Here is a 21,025-nt window from a genome sequence, read left to right as displayed (position 1 = left end):
TTTCATTTACCTAAAGAAAAAAATTAAATTGCATAATTAAATTAATTATTTTTTGTTCAGAACCACCAGATGTAAATCCAGATCCCTGTAATCCATCAACTTGTGGACCAAATTCCCTTTGCCGAAATGTGAACAACAATCGTGAATGTGCATGTCTTCCATCATACATTGGAACTCCGCCAAACTGTAGGCCAGAGTGTGTTATAAATCCAGATTGTCCATCAACAATGTCTTGTATTAATTCAAAATGCCAAGATCCTTGTCCTGGATCGTGTGGAGAGAATGCTGAATGTAGAGTTATCAATAATGCAGTTAGTTGCTCCTGCTCACCTGGCTTTACAGGCAATCCATTTGTTCAGTGCATACGACAAACAATAGATCTCAATCCATGCGAACCATCGCCATGTGGAACAAATGCCGTGTGTCAAAGACGCGATAATGTCGGTGCATGCACTTGCATTGAAGATTATCACGGTAATCCATACGAGGGTTGTCAACCGGAGTGCATTCTCAGTGCTGATTGTCCAACAAATAAAGCGTGCATTCGCAATAAATGTGCTGATCCTTGTCTTGGAATTTGCGGAACTGATGCTCTTTGCTCCGTTGTCAATCACATTCCAACCTGTACTTGTTTACCCGGCTTCGTTGGGGATCCATTCATCACATGCTCACGACAAATAGATTGTAAGATTTTTTTTTAATTTCCTGACATTTCCTTGATTTGTGAAAAACTCTGTATATTATTTACAAAAAAGAATATTAGAAAGAAGAATCGGACATACTTTTTTGTCATTGATAGAAAAAGTAATATTTAATTTGGAAAAAATTGTTTCAGATCCTCCAGACGTAACACCTTGTGCTCCTTCACCTTGTGGACCTAATGGTATTTGTCGAACAATTAATGGACAAGCTGTGTGTACTTGTGAGGATTCTTACATCGGCACGCCACCAAATTGCCGACCTGAATGTGTAGTCAATTCAGAATGTCCTCAAACTCGAGCATGCTACAAATTTAAATGCACAGATCCTTGTCCTGGAACATGTGGTCTTGGAGCCCATTGTCGAGTTATCAATCACAATCCACTGTGTAATTGTCCTACAGATATGACGGGAGATCCATTCATAAGATGTTATCCCGAAACTCGTAAGTTGATTTAGTTATAACATACTTTCATTATTATTTGTAATTTTTAAATTATTAAATTGCTAAATACTTTTAGGCGAAGTACCTCCTTCGATAGATCACATTATAAATCCCTGTTTACCAAGTCCTTGTGGACTCTATTCGGAGTGTCGGCAAAATGGACAACAGGCTGTATGTTCTTGTTTACGAGAATATATAGGATCACCACCAAATTGTCGTCCAGAATGTTCAGTCAACACCGATTGTCCATCAAATCAAGCTTGTATTTCTGAAAAATGCCGAGATCCTTGTAATGGATCATGTGGTCAAAACACCGATTGTCGTGTACAAAATCACATTCCAACTTGTCTCTGTCAGGCTGATTATACTGGAGATCCTTTCAGTCTTTGTACCCCAATAATTAGAGGTAAGTGTTTTCAATATTTTCCCTAATAAAATATTTCTTAATACCAAACAAGAGAGTCAGTGAAAATAATCGAATCTGATTTTTCTTTTGCAGAACCACCACCGCCTCCAAATCCTTGTAGTCCATCTCCCTGTGGAGCAAATGCTAATTGCGATAATGGAATTTGCACCTGTTTGCCTAATTACTTTGGTGATGCCTATTCCAACTGTAGACCAGAATGCACATTAAATACGGATTGTCCACGAATGAAGTCATGTATTAATCAAAGATGTGTAAATCCATGCGTCAACACTTGTGGATCTGGTGCTGAATGTGATGTCGTCAATCATATTCCAACGTGCAGTTGTCCTTCAGGAACAACTGGAAATCCCTTCACTGGTTGTCGAAAAATTGCAACACCAGGTAAACATTTCTTTCAATTGATCTATATTTAGAAAAAAAAAATTTATTTTACACATTGTTCTTTTCGCCTTTAAATATTAATATTTCTATTTGTTTCTAGATTTCATAAACCCATGTACGCCATCGCCTTGCGGACCAAATAGCAATTGTATTGTAGTCAGCGAACATCCAGTTTGTTCTTGCCTAGCGAACTTTATCGGCAGTCCACCAAATTGCAGACCCGAGTGTGTTGTCAGCGCTGAATGTCCTCTGACACAAGCTTGTCTAGCGAACAAATGTCAAGATCCCTGTCCTGGAACTTGTGGTCAAAATTCAAAATGTATGACTGTTCAACACAATCCAATTTGCTCTTGTGCTACCGGCTTCACTGGCGATCCATTTATTAGATGTTATCCAGACGAGAGTGAGTTTCTTGTCTTTTAAGATTAATCTTTTAATCAAAACAAAAATTTTTGAAATAAAATTTATTTCTTGTTTTTTGCAGAACTTCCCCCTGAACCTAGTGTTGAGCCATGTAAACCATCACCTTGTGGTCCCAATGCCGAGTGTCATGTTCGCGGAGAAAGACCAGCATGTTCCTGCCTGCCAAATTACATTGGACTCCCACCAAATTGTCGACCCGAGTGCACAATAAATCCTGAATGTCCATCACATCTCGCGTGTCTTCAACAGAAATGCAGTGATCCATGTGTGGGACGCTGCGGTACTAATTCTCAGTGTTACGTTGTCAATCACAATGCAGTCTGTACGTGCGAAGAAGGTTTCAGCGGCGATCCTTACAGCAGCTGCCAACCTTCCATCAAGGGTAAGTGCTTGTTATTTAAAAATCTTGCATGAGTCAAAACTTTTCTTGCATGCCATTCAGGTAAGTTCTGTCCTATCTCGAAAGTTTTCATTCAAAGAGATGGATCATCGACAGATTCTATTTTTCTTTTCCAAATTGATTACTATGTATATCGGGGCGCATAATTATCCCATAAAAATCATTAATTGCAATTTTTATTTTAAAGAATTTTATTAGATATTATTATTTTTTAGTCGAATTTTCAGTTCTCGAATTAGCATTTCACAGAATTTCTTTTTAAACGAATTTTTACTTAACAGATTTTTTAAGTACTGAATTTTTATTTCACAAAATTTCTTTTTATCCAAGTTTTTATTTAAAAGAATACTAATTTAACCCGAATTTTTATTTATCATGATTCTCATTCAATAGAATTTTAAGTGATTCGAATTTTTACATGTCTGCATTTTCAATTCATCGAACCTTCATTTGTCCGAATTTCTATTTGTTCGAATTGTTATTTGATAGAATTCTTAAAACGACGAATCTTCATTTGTCCTAAATTGGAAATAACAAAAAATATCTACAAAAATATTTCGGATTAGTAATATTGTAATTGTAATTAGTAAATTTAAAAAATTTCGCAAAAATCTTTTGGTCAATATTGTTTGTTTGGCCATTTGTAATTTCGGACAAAAACTCGCTGATATTTAAAATTTTGAATGACTCAAAATTCTTTTGAATGAGAATTATGCTAAATTAAAATTTGGTACAATTAGAATTCTTTTAAATAAAAAATTGTGAAAAGAGAAATTACTGTGTAAAATAAGAATTCTGCCAAGTAAATTTTTTTTAAATTAATTATTTTGTACATAAAATTTTTTTAAACTTGTTATTTTGCTTATCCAAAATTTATGTTTAATATTTTAAAAAATGCAAGAAAAACTCAGAAAATTGTGAAAAAAAATATAATAGGCACCCTGTTGATTTAAAAAAAAAAATAAATAAACTGCGATGAAGGAATAAACTGACTTTAAAAATTTCTTATTAATAAAAAGTTCTTTTTTTAAATTTTTTTACAAAGATTCTTTTACACTGGTACAAGTACAATTTCATTTTATAAAGAAATTTTTTATTTTTTCGCGCTTTTAAATTTGTATTCATTTGAAAACTTATTTTATTGAAAGATAATAAACACTTCAAAGAAAATTATGAATGGAATTAAAAATAAATTATTCCTAATAGAAAAAAAATTAGAAGCAACTTTTAATTAAAATCAAATAAAGATGACTTGTACAAAAGGATTTAATTTGAAGAGATTATTATTAAAAGATTTATTTATCCTGTACACTGAGAAAAATATGCTAGTGGATATTATGGCAATTCCGCCAAAATTATAAAAAATATTGTTTCCAAAGCATATTTTATAAAATTTATATCATGTTTTACAAATTCTATAGCAAATGCTTTTGAAACAATAATTTTTATATCTTTAGTGGAAATGCTTCAGATCCAAGTCAATGTATTTGACAAAAGTTTTCAATTTGGAAAAGAAAATTTTACAGAGAACTCAACATATCAACAGTCAACGTAGCAATTTTTATTATTATATATATCTCGAAACTGCGAATTAGTAATTAAGAACAAATCAGCGTTATATATGGCTTTTCTGCGATTGATATTTTCTGCTTAGCCGTGACCTTTGATTAGCGAAAAAAAAAAATGAATAAAGGTCAGCTTGTGAAATTTGGATGAATTCCAATGATTGAAATACTATCCCATTTCTAGCAGAAATCTACCCTCCTGAGATGTTGACCCCATGTTCGCCATCCCCCTGTGGTCCCAATACCGTTTGCAAAGAACAAAATGGAGTAGGTTCCTGTTCATGTGTACCTGATTATATTGGAGATCCATATGAAGGATGTCGCCCCGAATGTACAGTTGATTCGAACTGTATGTCTAATCTCGCCTGTATCCGATCAAAATGCCAAAATCCCTGTCCCGGAACCTGTGGTCAAGATGCCCAATGCCAAGTTGTTAATCACTTGCCCAGATGCTCGTGCATCCCTGGATTTACAGGAGACCCATACCGAATTTGCATACCCCCGCCACCAACTCGTAAGTCATCAGAAACAAATTAATAATAATGCTCGCGCACTATTAATATATATTCATTGATTGCGCAAAACACCGCATAACAAAAAATTGCCACCAGCCTTACATGTAGAATTTGAGCACTTTAACGAATTACTACCATATCCCCTGCTTACGTATAGGGAGTCTGACGCAAAATTCCTATCAAAGAAAAGAAAAGATAACATGCCGCAATTAGTCACATTTGCATACAGCCTCGATTTCATCGAATTAAGTATTAATTATATTATTATTATTAATTCATTAGCAAGGTATTAATTAACCCTTTAATTTAATTTTGCACACATTTTTAACAATTGTGTGCTCATCATTAGTTCATATTTTTTACGTCATGGTTTTTGTTAAATTATCTCGCTAAACGATCTACTCTTTATTTGGCAATAAATTAATTTTAATATTAATATAGTTTAATAAAAAATACATGGCTAAATTAATAATAATAATTTTTGGAGAAAATGTTTTGAATATGCATTTGAAAGCAGAACAGTATTAATTGCTCTAGTCATAAATAAATATTACATTGTATGAACATATTTGTTTAAATACAAATACTCATAAACTCCTAGTCAAAATGTCTAGTCCAAATTAGATAAGATTCAAATATCCATTCAAGGGAAACTTCCTTTCTAAATAATTTTCAATTTTCATTGATATTTACCTACTTTGATACATAGAAAAAAAAATATTTTCTTTTTTATTTGTAAAATTCTGACGAAAATTTAGGTTTTTTAAATCATTTTTAATAAGTAATATTCCGAGACATTCCGAAATTTGTTTCTGAGCCAATAATTTATCCTTTTTACCTAATATTATGATTTTGAATCGTGAAATTTCATTCTGAATCAAACTCATTAAAATTTCAAGATTCAAAAGGTTTAAAATTAACGGTGTTCCGTAATGGCAAGCAGTAGTTGTCTTTTAAAAATGAGGTACATTTAATTTCAAAAATATTATTCTCCCAATTCGGACAGAAATGTCAAAATCGGAAAAAATACCAGTTGTCCTGAGTTTGTGTATTTTCATTTGCCTCCAAGAAATTAAAGATTTATTCACATATAAAACGACAGGAAGTAAAATAGGAAGAGTATAAACATTTGCTTAGTACTGACATTTACCGTCTGGAGCAGCACCTAACGGCTACAAAAAATTTTTATTTTACTTCCTGACGTCGTTTATCGTAATGAATTTTCAATTTCTTGTGCGTAAATGAAAGTACAACATTTCAGGATAACTGGTATTTTTTCAGTTTTTCCGTTTCTATCCGAGTTGAGAGAAAAATCCTTTTTAAATTAAATGCACCCTATGCCATTGCGAAACACTATTAAGGTTTAAAATGAAACGAGTTGATTCGGAATGATCCGGAAAGAATTTGTTTTAGTTATGTAGAAATTTAGATTCGGATAAAAACTGATTCCCTCGGAATCAAATTTGTCTCAGAATAATACTTACCAAAACTGATTGAATATTAATCCGAAACTTTTGTCGGGGTAGTAGTCAATTTAAGCATGTGCCATTTCAGGAATTTTTTTCATCATTTTTCGGAGAAACCTTACCAATTTAAATGAAACTTGGAAGTTTGATATTTATTGACAAAAAAAAAAACACTTTTTGATTAAAAAGATAGAATAATTAATATTGAAAAAATCCACTTTTGAACGACCACACTAAATGAAATGGTTTAGAGTTCAAAATTTTTCTTATTTTTACAACTTTTGTATCCAAAAAAAAATTCGGGTGCTTGCTAACTTGTTCAAAATTTTAGAAATTGTTTATCGTTTTATTTTAATCAGCTGTTGGGGCTGCGCGCAACTTTTCTTATTTTCCAGTCATAAATACCAACGAGTTAAGCCATTTAAGCATAATGTTGGTATCATTAACTGGAAAAATGAGAAACGTTTTGCGCTGCCGTAACAACTATGATTAAAGTAAAACAAAAGATAAACAATTTCTAAAATTTTAAACAAGTTAGCAAATACTCGAATTTTCTTTTTGGATAATTAAGCAGAAAAGATAAGGAAAATTTTGAACTTTAAGCCATTTCATTTAGTGTAGTCGTTCTAAAGTGTATTTTTTTTATAATCAAAAAAAGGTTGTTTTTGGATTTCAATAAATATCATACTCCCAAGTTTAATTTAAATTAGCGAGGTTACTCCAACGAAAGGTAAAAAAAACTCCTGGAATTTCACACATTCATCGTTATACATTATAATTGTTAAACAATTATATTTAACAATTCGATGAAGAGTCTTTCGAAATATGCCAAATAAAGTGTAGATTTATTATTAACGAACATTAAAATTAATCAAAAATACTACAATTGCTTGCTTCAAGTAACAATTGGAATAAAATTTTAATTTGACAAGAATATATAAGGCATTGATAAAAATGATTAATTTTTAGATGCTGAAGAAGAAATATATGTGGACGTCCGCATGAAAAGGTCCCACTTTGTCGATTACAATAAGGATTATATTCGCATTAATGTTCACGCAAAAATAATTCTTATTGTAATTGACAAAGTGGACATTTTCATGCGGACGTCCACATATAATTGTTGTCAAATTAAGAACCACGATAAAAAAATTAACTTCTTTAAAATTTCTTGTTACTCGATAAAAATAAATTCAATGAATTTTACAGAACTCAGTCCGGAAAAGTTATGTAAAATTCGCTGAATTTATTTTGTCCATATACAGTATACAGGCAATAGTATCTGTATTATAGTGAAAGTGAAATTTTTATAGACAATTTTTCTTATCGTGTAATAAATTATAATTGCAAGTTTAATAATTTAAAAAATTCATATATTGAAAAAAAATGTGATTCATAATAATTTTTTATTTGACTATATTATCAAATAAATAGTTGTCTGAACCAAATAAATAATTTTTTTCAGTATGGATAGTTTCATTTTATTAATACATATTTTAATACATTAATACGCTTGAAAATCAAATTAATCGTATTATTAAGCATTAATTCATATTGTTAATGGCTTATGATAAATAGAATCGAAATTTATGCTTTTTAATTTAATTTAAATACAATGTTTACATGTTTACATCTAACTTTTAAATTTATCGATGTTTCAAATTTTGTTAAGAATTTTTTTTTACGTTTAAAATTTGTATGATAATGAAATATCTATAATTTCAAAGTAAGTTGTGTAGCTAACAAATATAAAATTATTATTTAAAAATTACTTTCCATTTATTTTAATAATTCATGTTATTTGATTAATATTTTGATAAAAATATGTTTTCAGTTTCGAAATTTTCATATTTCACTATATATTTTAATATTCATAGTAATACATAGTATCTCATTAACAGCATGTGACATTGCGGTCAATTGTTCACTGTAATTTTAATTTCTTGTCAAAAATTTTCGTAAAATACTGAATGAGTTTTGTTGAAACTCTATAGAAAGGACTAAAATAAGAATGGGCAGTGATGCGCGAAAGTGTTGATATTTTTTTAAAAAATTGTCCAATTGTTAGAAAAAATGTCCCTTTTCTAACAATTTTTCAAAAAAGTTAATTTCGACGAAAAATCAACACTTTCACATGTCATTAACCACCTTGATCATATTTGAAACTTCTTCTTAAATTTCAGTTCAGTCCATTCAGTGTTATACAAGATATCCCGTGGAGAAATTAATATTATCGTAAATACGAGGTCTAACAGTCACATGGTGTTAAATAGAAATTATTTCTGCCAAATAAATCAATTTTCGAACAGTTAGGCTAATTTTCTACATTCAGAAAATTGTGAGTAAATTGCCTAACTTTCTAAAGCTATTCATTTGGCAATATATCTCATTGCAGCTAATTTAATTCATTAATTCAATTGTGATTTTTTAACATCGCACGAAATTTTACATTTTTTCACAATTTTTATTACAGCTTTGAGTGTTAAAATAAATATCATCACAAAAGAAATTTATATTTTCAACTGCAATTAGAATTACATATAAAAAAGGGATTTAATAAAACAATTACCTCAGTAATTATTACATGAAAGCAGCTAGCATTTAATACATTAATTACAGCTATTGAAAACGATGATCCCTGTGAACCTACACCATGTGGACCAAATAGTCAATGCCGAATTGTTAATAAACAGGCAGTGTGCAGTTGTCTTCCTACATATTTAGGAAGTCCACCTGGATGTCGTCCCGAATGTGTTATCAGTTCCGAATGTGCCACTAATAGAGCTTGTATAAATCAAAAGTGCGCTGACCCATGTATTGGCCTTTGCGGTCTAAATACAATTTGCCGAGTTGTAAACCATAGTCCCATTTGTGCCTGCAAACCAGATAACACAGGAGACCCTTTCACCAGATGTTTCCCTATACCAAGTAAGATAATTATTTTAATTGCGAATTTAATTTACTCTATATCGTACAGTCTAAATGTTGTCAGTCCAAAACCAAAACAGAAAAAAGTACTTCTTACCTATGAGCACACTGAATTTATGAAATGAAACATTTTTTTTTGCTTTCACTGCGCTTGAAAAATTTGCATAGCAAAAAAATGCTTACTGTGGAATTCATGTGTAATTCTTGAAATTTCTCTAAAAAATATGTTGTCAATTTTACAGAGCCCGTGATAGACCCAACACAAATATTAAACCCATGCGTACCTTCTCCATGTGGATTAAATGCTCAATGTCAAAATAATGGAGGTATACCTTCCTGTTCATGTTTGCCCAACTACTTTGGAAGCCCACCCAACTGCAGACCAGAGTGTACCATAAACTCTGATTGTCCAAGTGATAGAGCATGTATTATGCAAAAATGCAGAGACCCATGCTCAGGTTCATGTGGCATTGGTGCCATTTGTAACATTAATAACCACACCCCGGCCTGTTCATGTCCTCAGGGTTACACTGGAAATCCATTTAGCAATTGTCAACCTCTGCCAACACAGCCACGTAAGATTCTTAATTTATCACAACACTTGCATCATATCGCACTTCAGTCAAAATTATCCCTTAATATTATTTGCCATCAATTCTTTTCATTTTCAAGCCCTTAAGTTTCAATGACAAAGATTTTGCTGGTAAAATTTTTGCCATCGATACTTAACGGATTGGATAACTAAAAAAAGATAAAAATAGAATTACTTCATAAAAATTAATGAATTTTTCACCACTACTTTCTCATTGCTACAAAACACAATCATACTCATGATCACAATGATAAATCAATGCAATGAATATTTACAGCAAGAAACGAAATCACAACAGATCCTTGTAATCCATCCCCCTGCGGAGCAAATTCCCAGTGTAATAATGGAATTTGCACATGTTTACCCGATTACAAAGGAGACCCGTACAGCATGTGCCGACCAGAATGTGTTCTCAACATAGATTGTAGTTTAAATCTGTCATGTATTCGAAACAAGTGTACCGACCCATGTCCTGGAATGTGTGCCCAAAATGCCCAATGTACGGTTTATAATCATATAGCGATGTGCAACTGCCCACCGGGAATGACAGGAAATGCATTTGTCATGTGCTCAATATTAAAAGGTGTGTAATTACAAATTTACCTCTATAGCGAACTAATTCCACTACTGCTTTTTGAATATTTTGATAAATTTTTCCGATTTTTAATTTATTACAAAATAATATAATGAATTATGTTTTCAAATCATAAATGCAAATCGTTAAGTTTTCTCCTTCTGTAATAAATATGAAATTTTTTTTAGAACCCATTTCGACAAATCCATGCAATCCATCACCGTGTGGACCCAACAGTCAATGTAGAGTCGTTAATGAACAACCAGTTTGCTCCTGCGTGCCGGGTTTCCAAGGAATTCCACCTACATGTAGACCTGAATGTACCCTTAGTTCTGACTGTCCACGTGACCTTGCATGCAGCAATCAAAAATGTATAAATCCCTGTCCTGGAACTTGTGGAATTAGAACACAATGTCAAGTTATCTCCCATAATCCAATTTGCAGTTGCCTACCAGAAAACACCGGTGATCCGTTTGTCCAATGTTACCCAATCCGTAAGAATATTCTCTCAAATTACAAGAATCTTCTCTTCAATTGAATTTACCGTATTTCCATTTGACTAAATTTAATTTGAAATTAAATGACAATTTTATTAAATTTTGTCAAATGGAAATTCTGACAAATAGGTTTTGGAGAATGATTATAAAAGAATTCCTAATTGGAATCGAATTTGAAAGAAGGTGCCATACTTTAATTATTCTTTTAGCCAATGATGAACCTCAAGAGACTGGAAATCCGTGTATGCCATCACCTTGCGGTCAAAACTCCCAGTGTAGAGTTTCGAATAATGCGCCCTCGTGCTCTTGTCTACCAGAATTTCTAGGTTCACCTCCAAATTGTAGACCCGAGTGCACTAGCAATAGTGAATGTCCTAGTCAACAAGCGTGCACGAACCGTAAATGTACCGATCCTTGTATTCAATCGTGTGGTTCAAATACAGAGTGTCGTGTTGTGAGTCATACACCAATGTGCGTTTGCAGAGCTGGATATACTGGTGATCCATTTACACAGTGTATCCTTGAACAACGTAAGATAATCTTGTTTATTCATAGAGTTTATCCTTCTTTTTAAAATCCTTAAATAAACTACATGGAATGACGAGACTCAAACAAGAAAAGTGATCTAGAATCAGGGAACTTAATTTAAGCAAAATCGAATAGATTAATTCTATTTTATTTCTGTTAGGGTGAACTTAAAATTTATTTTATTTCGTTATAGAACAGAAAAAAAGTTAAGCTTCCAATTTTGTTTCTCAAAAATTTCGAAGCCAAAATAACTTCCGCGTGCAGTTTTGCCATTTGAAATTCCTTACGTTTCTAATTCGAAACGGAACAAAATTAAACTTTGAACTTCCATTTTGTTTGGATACGGATTTTAAAAAGAATGAATAAATATAGAATCGGGTTTAATAATGTGGTACTTTCAAACTCAACTTTTTTATGAAATTATTTACTCTTAATCTTTTTTGATAAGTTGTTTTTTTTTCTTGTTGAATTAGTTTTTCACTGAGTACATCATCTCTTTATGCAGAATATGTATTCAGATACTAGAGAACAACTTTAGGCTGATTGAGAATCTCAGAAATTTTCAGAAATAAGGGCACCTCCATCTATTGAAAGAAACGACATGGATATGATAAAATGATGTGAAATTAGTAAACACACAGAAAATTAAAAGGCATTAAAATAAGCTGCAACGCTTTATTATTTTAATCCAATTTTGCTTATTTTAATCCATTTTGGTATTAAAATAAGCAACATTTTGGATTAAAATAATAAGCGTTGAAGCTTATTTTAATGCCTTTTAATTTTCTGTGCACGCATTTTCCAATATTATTTTTAGAATACTGATATTTTTCAGAAAAAGTTTTTTATTTCTGAAATACCGAAGTCTAGAAGATCATGTAAATTCATACAAAAATATGCATGGGCACAAAAATTATATTTACCACAAATGTAATTGCTTCAAATTTGCAATATTATTCTCTAACTTTTTTATTTTTAAATAATTATAAAAGAAAAGATAATCTTCTGCCCTTATTAGTTAAAGACTCGTAGACACTATTAGACTAATTCTTAAATTGGAAAATCCTTAACATGGATCCAAGAGCGATATTTATTCCATCGAGTCAGTACCAGTTGGTTTATGTCGATAATAGGAGATGGCATTTTTCCAAAAAATTTCAGGGAACTTCAATCAGTTTTAAAAAACCACACCGGATTTATCACGGCGAATGTAAAAAGTTATTCTACTTGTAATAAAAGAATGAAAGTACCACACCAAATGCTGCTACTGTATAATTTTTTCTGATACTAGTTAAATTATCCAAAAAATTTAAAATAGTAAATATTATATCAACAGCTGTCGTCGTTGAAAATCGAACACCATGTACACCATCACCTTGTGGTTCGAATGCTCAATGTAGAGAACAAAATGGTGCTGGTTCATGCACTTGTTTACCAGAATATATAGGAAATCCCTATGAAGGATGTCGACCTGAATGTACAGTTAATTCAGATTGTACACAAAATTTAGCTTGTATAAGATCCAAATGTCAGGATCCATGTCCTGGTACATGTGGACTAAACGCTGAATGTCAAGTAATAAGTCACATTCCCTCGTGCAATTGTATTTCTGGTTTTACTGGAGACCCATTCCGACAATGCAGTCCATCAAAACAACCTGGTAATTAATTATTAAGAAAAAGAAAATTAACGTTTCTGGTAGAAATTCTGAAATTTTATTCCGAATTTTGAAAATAATGTTTTAGTCGTAGCTGACAAAGTAGATCCATGTTCTCGTTCTCCTTGTGGCCCTTACAGTCAATGTCGAAATGTAAACGAACAAAGCGTTTGCTCATGTTTGCCAGGCTACTCTGGCAGTCCACCTGGATGTCGACCTGAATGTGTTGTAAGCACTGAATGTTCTCTAGACAGAGCATGTGTTAATCAAAAATGTATAAATCCATGTCCAGCTTCCTGTGGTATAGCGACAGACTGTAGGGTTTTAAATCACAGTCCCATGTGCACTTGTAAAGCCGGATTTACGGGAGATCCTCTCACAATATGTTTTGTTTTGCCAAGTAAGATGCCTTCTTGTTTCTACAAAAAATTAAACAATATTTACAAACTTAAAAACTAATTTTTACATAAAAATTATCTTTCAGAACCAATAGCAGATCCAATTTCTCAAAATCCATGTTTACCCACGCCTTGTGGACCATTTTCAGAATGTCGCGATGTGAATAGTTTACCAGCTTGTACATGTTTGCCTTCATATATTGGATCACCGCCTAATTGTAGACCTGAGTGTTCTATAAATTCAGATTGTCCAAGTAATCAAGCTTGTTTAAATCAGAAATGTAGAGATCCATGCCCAGGTTTATGTGGAGTATCAGCGCAATGCATGGTTCTTAATCATGTACCATCTTGCATTTGTGTTGAAGGTTTTACTGGTGATCCTTTCGTGAACTGTCTCCCAATACCACCACCTTGTAAGACATTACTTTTTACTTTGATGAAAATCTCTAAGAGACAGAATAATAACAGTATTTACCGTTTTAGCAAAAGAACCCGTGATATCAGATCCTTGTAATCCATCCCCTTGTGGAACAAACGCTCTATGTAACGACGGTATTTGTAGCTGTCAAACAGATTATACAGGAGATCCTTACACTGGTTGTCGGCCAGAATGTGTTCTAAATACCGACTGTCCACAAATCAGAGCATGTCTTCGAAACAGATGCGTAGATCCGTGCCTTGGCACTTGTGGCAAAAATGCCCTTTGTAACGTTTTTAATCACGTTCCAATGTGCACTTGTCCATCTGGCATGTCAGGAAATGCTTTTCTAATGTGTTCTCCTCAAAGAGGTACGTCCAAGTTAAAAAAAATTTGATTTCAGTTTAACAAGAAATCAAATTAACAACGAATTATATTGTAGATCCAATTCAAGCTGATCCTTGTAATCCATCACCTTGTGGACCAAATAGTCGATGTCGACCAATTAATAATCAAGCGGTTTGTACTTGTGTTACTGGTTACATTGGAAGTCCTCCTTCCTGTAGACCAGAATGTGTTGTTAGTTCAGATTGTCCGAAAGATCAAGCATGCAGTAACCAAAGATGCATTAATCCATGCGAAGGATCTTGTGGCTTACGTGCACAATGCCAAGTTGTCAATCATAATCCCATCTGCAGTTGTCCTGATGGACTATCTGGTTCTCCGTTTTCTGTCTGTGAAGTGATACGTAAGAAATAATTAGCTATTCAATTTATTTAAATAATATTTGTCAGGCTCTTAATTGCGCCTTTCCCTTTTCAGCTGTAAGACCAAACATAAATCCATGTCAACCTTCACCTTGTGGAGCTAATTCCCAATGTAATGTTGTGAATGACGCGCCATCATGTGCCTGTTTGGCAGGATTTTTAGGATCGCCACCAAATTGTAGGCCAGAATGTGTCAGTAATAGTGAGTGTCCAAGTCAACAAGCATGTATCAATCAAAAATGCAGTGATCCTTGTCCCGGATCTTGTGGTACGAATGCAGAATGTAGAGTTGTCAGTCACTCTGTCATGTGCATGTGCCCTGCGTCATACACTGGAGATCCTTTTATGCAATGCACTTTCGAGCAACGTAAGTCAACCCTTTTTTTACGCTAGAGTATTTGAAGCAAAAAATTATTACAAATAACGTTTCAAAGTGCAGGTGGCAGAAATTACTGAAAATCTCTGCCATCGACACTTAAAAAATTATAGAAACAAAAATTTGTATGCAAAATAATCAATTTATACCGTTTTCCTAGAAATACCTGTTGAAAATGTATCCCCCTGCACACCATCCCCTTGTGGTGCAAATGCCGTTTGTAAAGAACAAGGAAATGTAGGATCCTGTTCATGTCTATCAGACTATTTAGGAAATCCTTATGAAGGATGTCGACCAGAGTGTACCATAAGTTCCGATTGTCCTTCAAATTTGGCGTGCATACGATCAAAATGTCGAAACCCATGTCCTGGTACTTGTGCTCAAAATGCTGATTGTTACATTGCCAATCATTTACCTCAGTGTGCATGCCGAACCGGATTTTCTGGAGATCCATTTCGTCTCTGTTCACCTGTTCCACAATCTGGTAATCATGTGCCAAAATTATTATTATCAAGTATCCAAGTAATTAACTAAACTTATTAGTTTAGTTAATTACTTAATAATTTTAAATCAGTCAATTTTATTACCAAAATATTTATCATTTTCATAGTGATAACAGAAGACCAAACAGATCCTTGTAATCCAACACCTTGTGGCGCTAATAGTTTATGTCGAAACAATAACGGACAAGCAGTTTGTAGTTGCCAACCACAATATTCCGGAAGTCCACCATCTTGCCGTCCTGAATGTACAATTAGTTCAGAATGTCCAATGGATAGAGCTTGCATAAATTTAAAATGTAACAATCCATGTACCAATACTTGTGGAAGAAATGCCGTTTGTACAATAAGAAACCACAGTCCAATTTGCTCTTGTGAAAATGGATTCACTGGAGATCCATTCATTAGATGTTTCCCTGTTCAAAGTAAGTTTAAAAAAAGAAAATGTACTAATGAGAACAAAATTTCTTTCTTCACTTCCATTATTGTTCCATTTGGTAACGTCATTCATTACATGATCATTAATTCATCTTAAAAAAATCAAAAAACTAACTTTTTTTGTAAGTGATATATTTAAGTTTAATTTTTTATTTTCCCAAATTTAAACACAGAACCTGTCACACCGTCTGTTGTGCAAAACCCTTGTTTATCATCTCCCTGTGGACCATTTTCGGAATGCAGACCAATCGGAGACATACCATCCTGCTCTTGTTTACAATCTTACATCGGAAGTCCTCCAAACTGTCGACCTGAGTGTTCTATAAACTCTGATTGTTTAAGTAATCAAGCATGTATACGAGAAAAATGTAGAGATCCTTGTCCTGGTTCCTGTGGAATCTTAGCTCAGTGTTTAGTAAATAATCATGTGCCAATTTGCACTTGTCTAGAAGGATATACTGGGGACCCATTTACCAACTGTATCTTGCAACCTGTTACACGTAAGATGTCATGCTTTTTCCATTTTTGTACAACACTTTAAATATTTTTAAACAACTTCTAGATTACTTTCAGGCCTTTGAATTTTAAAATAAAAAACATCTTCTGTTTTTAATGACATTAATGTAGGTGAAGAAGTTTTTTATTATTTAAAAAACAGCAGTTATTTTTTATTTGCAAACACAAAGACCAAAATGTAATCCAAAAATTGTTTTTAAAAAGCCTACAAAATACTACAAAAAAATGTTCAAACAATTATAGCCATACAAGAAAGACCAGTGGATCCATGTAGTCAATCGCCTTGTGGACCTAATGCCATTTGTGACAATGATACTTGTGCCTGTCAAGCAAATTATTTCGGAGATCCGTTTTCTGGTTGTCGACCAGAGTGTGTCCTAAATACCGACTGTCCGCAAAATAGAGCATGTCTTCGAAATAGATGCATTGATCCTTGTCCTGGAACTTGTAGTCAAAATGCCTTATGTAACGTTTATAATCATATTCCAATGTGTACTTGTCCAACAGGCATGGTAGGAAATGCTTTTGTCTCCTGCTCACCAATTAGAGGTATCAACAAATTGTGTATTTTAACAATTTATGTGTTTAGGCTAAAAAATTCTTATTATGAAATTTATAAGTTACAAAAATTTATTGACTAATAGTTTGAAACATATAAAATTATTTTGATATTTAAATAGATCCCGTAGTTACCGTTCAACCATGTAACCCTTCACCATGTGGTCCTAATAGTCAATGTCGAGAAATAAATGGACAGGGTGTCTGTTCATGTCTTTCTGGCTTTATCGGTACTCCACCAACTTGTAGAGCAGAATGCATTGTCAGTACTGATTGCCCTCCAATGGATGCTTGTATTAATCAAAAATGTAGCAATCCATGTGTTGGATCATGCGGTATTTCTGCATTATGCCAAGTGGTCAGTCATAATCCCATCTGTAGTTGTCCTGAAAGAATGACTGGCAATCCATTCATCAGATGCATACCAATGCGTAAGAATTTGCTAGAAAATTTTTGCAGTTACAATTTTTTTATTTGCAGCACGATTAAAAAAATATATCTAAAAATAAATAATATTACAGCAATTGAACAACCAGTTCAAGACCCATGTCAACCATCACCATGTGGTCCAAATTCACAATGTCGAGTAATTAATAATACACCGTCGTGCTCATGTATGCCAGAATTTATTGGCTCTCCACCATATTGCAAACCAGAATGTATCAGTAATGACGAATGTTTAAACAAACTTGCATGCATCAATCAGAAATGCAAAGATCCCTGCATTGGAACTTGTGGAGCTAATGCTGTTTGTAACGTTATCACACACACTCCAATTTGTACCTGTGTTGCTGAATTCACAGGAGATCCATTCACTCAATGTAACGCTCAACAACGTAAGCATTTTAACCAAACTATTCTTAATCAGAATGTTGGTTTCAATTTAAAAAGAACATGAAAACATATTTAATTCTTTCTAGAAATACCAATTTATTTGTCGCAACCATGTGTCCCATCACCATGTGGTAGTAATGCCATTTGTAAGGAAAGAAATGGTGCAGGTTCTTGCTCTTGTTTACCAGATTATATTGGAGATCCATATGAAGGTTGTCGTCCCGAATGTGTATTAAGTACCGACTGCATTCCAAGTAGAGCTTGTGTGAGATCTAAATGTCAAGACCCTTGCCCTGGTACTTGTGGACAAAATTCTGTTTGTCAAGTTATAAATCACTCTCCAACATGCACATGTAATCCTGGATTTACAGGAGACCCATTCCGTTATTGTATTGAAGAACGAGCGCCAGGTATTTACGAAAGTTCCAATTATAAAAATTTATCATACATTGTAGGTAAGTCTTTCCTAATTAAATTTTCCTCTCCTCAGTAGTAGCAGCTGTTAATCCCTGTCAGCCTTCACCATGTGGACCAAATAGTATTTGTCGAGAAAATTCTGGAAATGCTGTATGTTCATGTCTTCCTAAATTTATTGGAACACCGCCTGGATGTAGACCAGAGTGTGTAGTAAATTCCGAATGTTCTCTTTCGCAAGCGTGCATCAATCAAAAATGCGTCAATCCGTGTTCTGCCACTTGTGGCATGAATGCAGATTGCAGAGTTATAAATCACAATCCGATATGTGGATGTAAATCCGGTTTCACTGGAGATCCATTCACATTTTGTTTTGCAATACAAAGTTAGTAAAAAACGTTTTATTGTTTTGTTCATTTAATTTAGTATTCAAATTCACTTAAAAGGTGGATTAATGGATTTTTTGTACCTAAAATCACTCTAGGCCCAATGGATCCACAAATTACGAAACCAACAAATCCTTGTCTTCCATCACCTTGTGGACCAAATTCCCTTTGTCGTGATACTGGAGGAAATCCATCATGTTCATGTGACATCAATTATATTGGTATACCACCAAACTGCCGACCGGAATGTACTATAAACTCGGAATGTCCATTGAATCAAGCTTGTATCAGAGAAAAATGCAGAGATCCATGCCCTGGAGCATGTGGCGTCGAAGCCAGATGTAGTGTAGTTAACCACGCTGCCAATTGTGTATGTCCTGAAGGATATACCGGCGATGCATTTACCATGTGTCTTATGAATTCTGCAATCAGTAAGAGAAATAAAATCTCATTTATTTTTTAATGGAATACTCGAAACAAATGAGAATAATTTACATTTATTTTTCTAGTTTTTTTCTGTGAAAGAAATATATTTTCATTTGCTTTAATATCTCGTCACTTTTAGAAAGAATATTTTTAAAATTGAAAATATTATGCTTCCCTTATAGTTACTGATACCTCTGTTAATGACGCATGCAATCCTTCGCCGTGTGGACCAAACACTGTTTGTCGTGATGGAATTTGTTCTTGTTTATTCGAATTTAGAGGAGACCCTTACAGTGGATGTCGTCCAGAATGTGTTGCCAATGACGAATGTCCACTAAATCAAGCTTGCATTCGAATGAAATGTGCTGATCCTTGTATTGGAACTTGTGGACAAAATGCACAATGTTCAACAATAAATCATTTGCCAATATGTACATGTCCTTCCGGCACTGAAGGAAATGCTTTTGTTCTTTGTTCCCAGCGACCAGGTATTAAAAAATGCAAAAGAATATTTTTATTCATATTTTGATTAAATAAAAAAGCGTACTTTGCTTTAAAATAAAATGTGTGATATTAATGACAAATTTCCCTTTTATTAGCTGATGTTTTAACGACACCGTGTTCCCCATCACCTTGTGGTCCCAACAGTCACTGTCAAGCTATTAATGGCATTTCTGTATGTAAATGCATTGAAGGTTTCACAGGAAGTCCACCATTGTGTCGCCCTGAATGTGTCGTATCTTCCGACTGTTCTACCGCGACTGCATGTATCAATCAAAAATGTGTAAATCCTTGTTTAGGCTCATGTGGCTTAAGTGCCGAATGCACAGTAGTAAATCACAATCCAATATGTAGTTGTCGTCAAGGCTTAACCGGAAATCCATTCCAAGCTTGCATAACACCAACAAGTAAGCTATTTTTACAATATTGATATTTTAAGAAAAGAAAATTTTCAAAAAAGATAAAAAAAAGTACAAAAATTGTTTTCCTAATGATACAATGCATTAATGAATTAATGAAATTTACAGCCGACATTACTGTTAGACCTAGTGATCCATGTAATCCATCGCCATGTGGTTTACAATCTCAATGCCAAGTTAAAAACGGTTTACCATCTTGCGCTAATTTACCAAATATTGTAGACTCACCAGAATGCGTTAGTAACAGTGAGTGTAGCTCTAGAGAAGCTTGTATTAACAGAAAATGCGCAGATCCATGTCCAGGTTCATGTGGTTCAAACACAGAATGTCGAGTTTTTAGTCATACTCCAATGTGCTTATGTAATACAGGATTTACTGGAGATCCTTTCACTCGATGTACCCCTATTATAAGTGAGTTTTTATTCGATATTTTATATTGAAGAAATTATTATCAGCGCAATTAACATTTCCCTGTAATTTACTTTTACTTTAAACAGATCAAGAATCTAAACCCTGTACACCAACACCATGTGGTACAAATGCCATTTGTAGAGAATCAGGATTAGCTGGGTCTTGTTCTTGTTTGACAGATTATATTGGAAATCCTTATGAAGGATGCAGACCCGAATGTGTAATAGATTCTGATTGTTCGGCAAATTTAGCTTGTACTAGATCCAAGTGTCAAGATCCGTGTCCTGGAACGTGTGGTCAGAATGCTATTTGTCAAGCCATAAATCATTCTCCAGTTTGCACTTGTATTCAAGGCTTTACGGGAGATGCTTTACGAATTTGTATACCAATGCCTGATACTCGTAAGATATTAATTTTTTTTTTTTTTCATCCAGAATTATGCACTGGGTTGGCCAAAAATTCTTTTTCGTTGTTGCAGCTTTATTTTTTCAATAATTTTTTCCACATTTTCTAGAGAATCAAAGAAAAATATCAATAAAGACGTTTTGGCCATCCCAATTTCGATC

General features: G+C 33.4%; 1 protein-coding gene across 4 annotated transcripts in view; it reads left to right on the top strand.

The window, feature by feature from the left end:
• Window positions 1-21,025, top strand: part of LOC127279000 (uncharacterized) — a 163,301-nt gene that overhangs the window by 103,324 nt on the left and 38,952 nt on the right. For all 4 annotated transcript variants that reach the window (XM_051301046.1, XM_051301047.1, XM_051301045.1 and 1 more), the window contains 31 exons: window positions 61-684; window positions 836-1,144; window positions 1,221-1,550; window positions 1,644-1,952; window positions 2,053-2,355; window positions 2,437-2,757; window positions 4,528-4,854; window positions 8,941-9,249; window positions 9,492-9,824; window positions 10,119-10,424; window positions 10,604-10,909; window positions 11,122-11,442; window positions 12,777-13,100; window positions 13,186-13,497; window positions 13,582-13,908; window positions 13,979-14,284; window positions 14,356-14,661; window positions 14,736-15,047; window positions 15,217-15,540; window positions 15,667-15,981; window positions 16,168-16,494; window positions 16,754-17,059; window positions 17,191-17,499; window positions 17,590-17,904; window positions 17,989-18,312; window positions 18,393-18,701; window positions 18,801-19,133; window positions 19,311-19,616; window positions 19,728-20,036; window positions 20,157-20,459; window positions 20,546-20,860. In XM_051301046.1, the coding sequence (XP_051157003.1) occupies window positions 61-684; window positions 836-1,144; window positions 1,221-1,550; window positions 1,644-1,952; window positions 2,053-2,355; window positions 2,437-2,757; window positions 4,528-4,854; window positions 8,941-9,249; window positions 9,492-9,824; window positions 10,119-10,424; window positions 10,604-10,909; window positions 11,122-11,442; window positions 12,777-13,100; window positions 13,186-13,497; window positions 13,582-13,908; window positions 13,979-14,284; window positions 14,356-14,661; window positions 14,736-15,047; window positions 15,217-15,540; window positions 15,667-15,981; window positions 16,168-16,494; window positions 16,754-17,059; window positions 17,191-17,499; window positions 17,590-17,904; window positions 17,989-18,312; window positions 18,393-18,701; window positions 18,801-19,133; window positions 19,311-19,616; window positions 19,728-20,036; window positions 20,157-20,459; window positions 20,546-20,860 (10,080 nt within the window). The remainder of the gene's footprint in view (window positions 1-60; window positions 685-835; window positions 1,145-1,220; window positions 1,551-1,643; window positions 1,953-2,052; window positions 2,356-2,436; window positions 2,758-4,527; window positions 4,855-8,940; window positions 9,250-9,491; window positions 9,825-10,118; window positions 10,425-10,603; window positions 10,910-11,121; window positions 11,443-12,776; window positions 13,101-13,185; window positions 13,498-13,581; window positions 13,909-13,978; window positions 14,285-14,355; window positions 14,662-14,735; window positions 15,048-15,216; window positions 15,541-15,666; window positions 15,982-16,167; window positions 16,495-16,753; window positions 17,060-17,190; window positions 17,500-17,589; window positions 17,905-17,988; window positions 18,313-18,392; window positions 18,702-18,800; window positions 19,134-19,310; window positions 19,617-19,727; window positions 20,037-20,156; window positions 20,460-20,545; window positions 20,861-21,025) is intronic.

Source organism: Leptopilina boulardi, unplaced genomic scaffold (assembly GCF_019393585.1).
Source record: "Leptopilina boulardi isolate dan_hultmark-lab unplaced genomic scaffold, ZJU_Lbou_2.1 LbouV2_213, whole genome shotgun sequence".
NCBI lineage: Eukaryota > Metazoa > Arthropoda > Insecta > Hymenoptera > Figitidae > Leptopilina > Leptopilina boulardi.
This window is presented reverse-complemented; position numbering and strand designations above follow the sequence as displayed.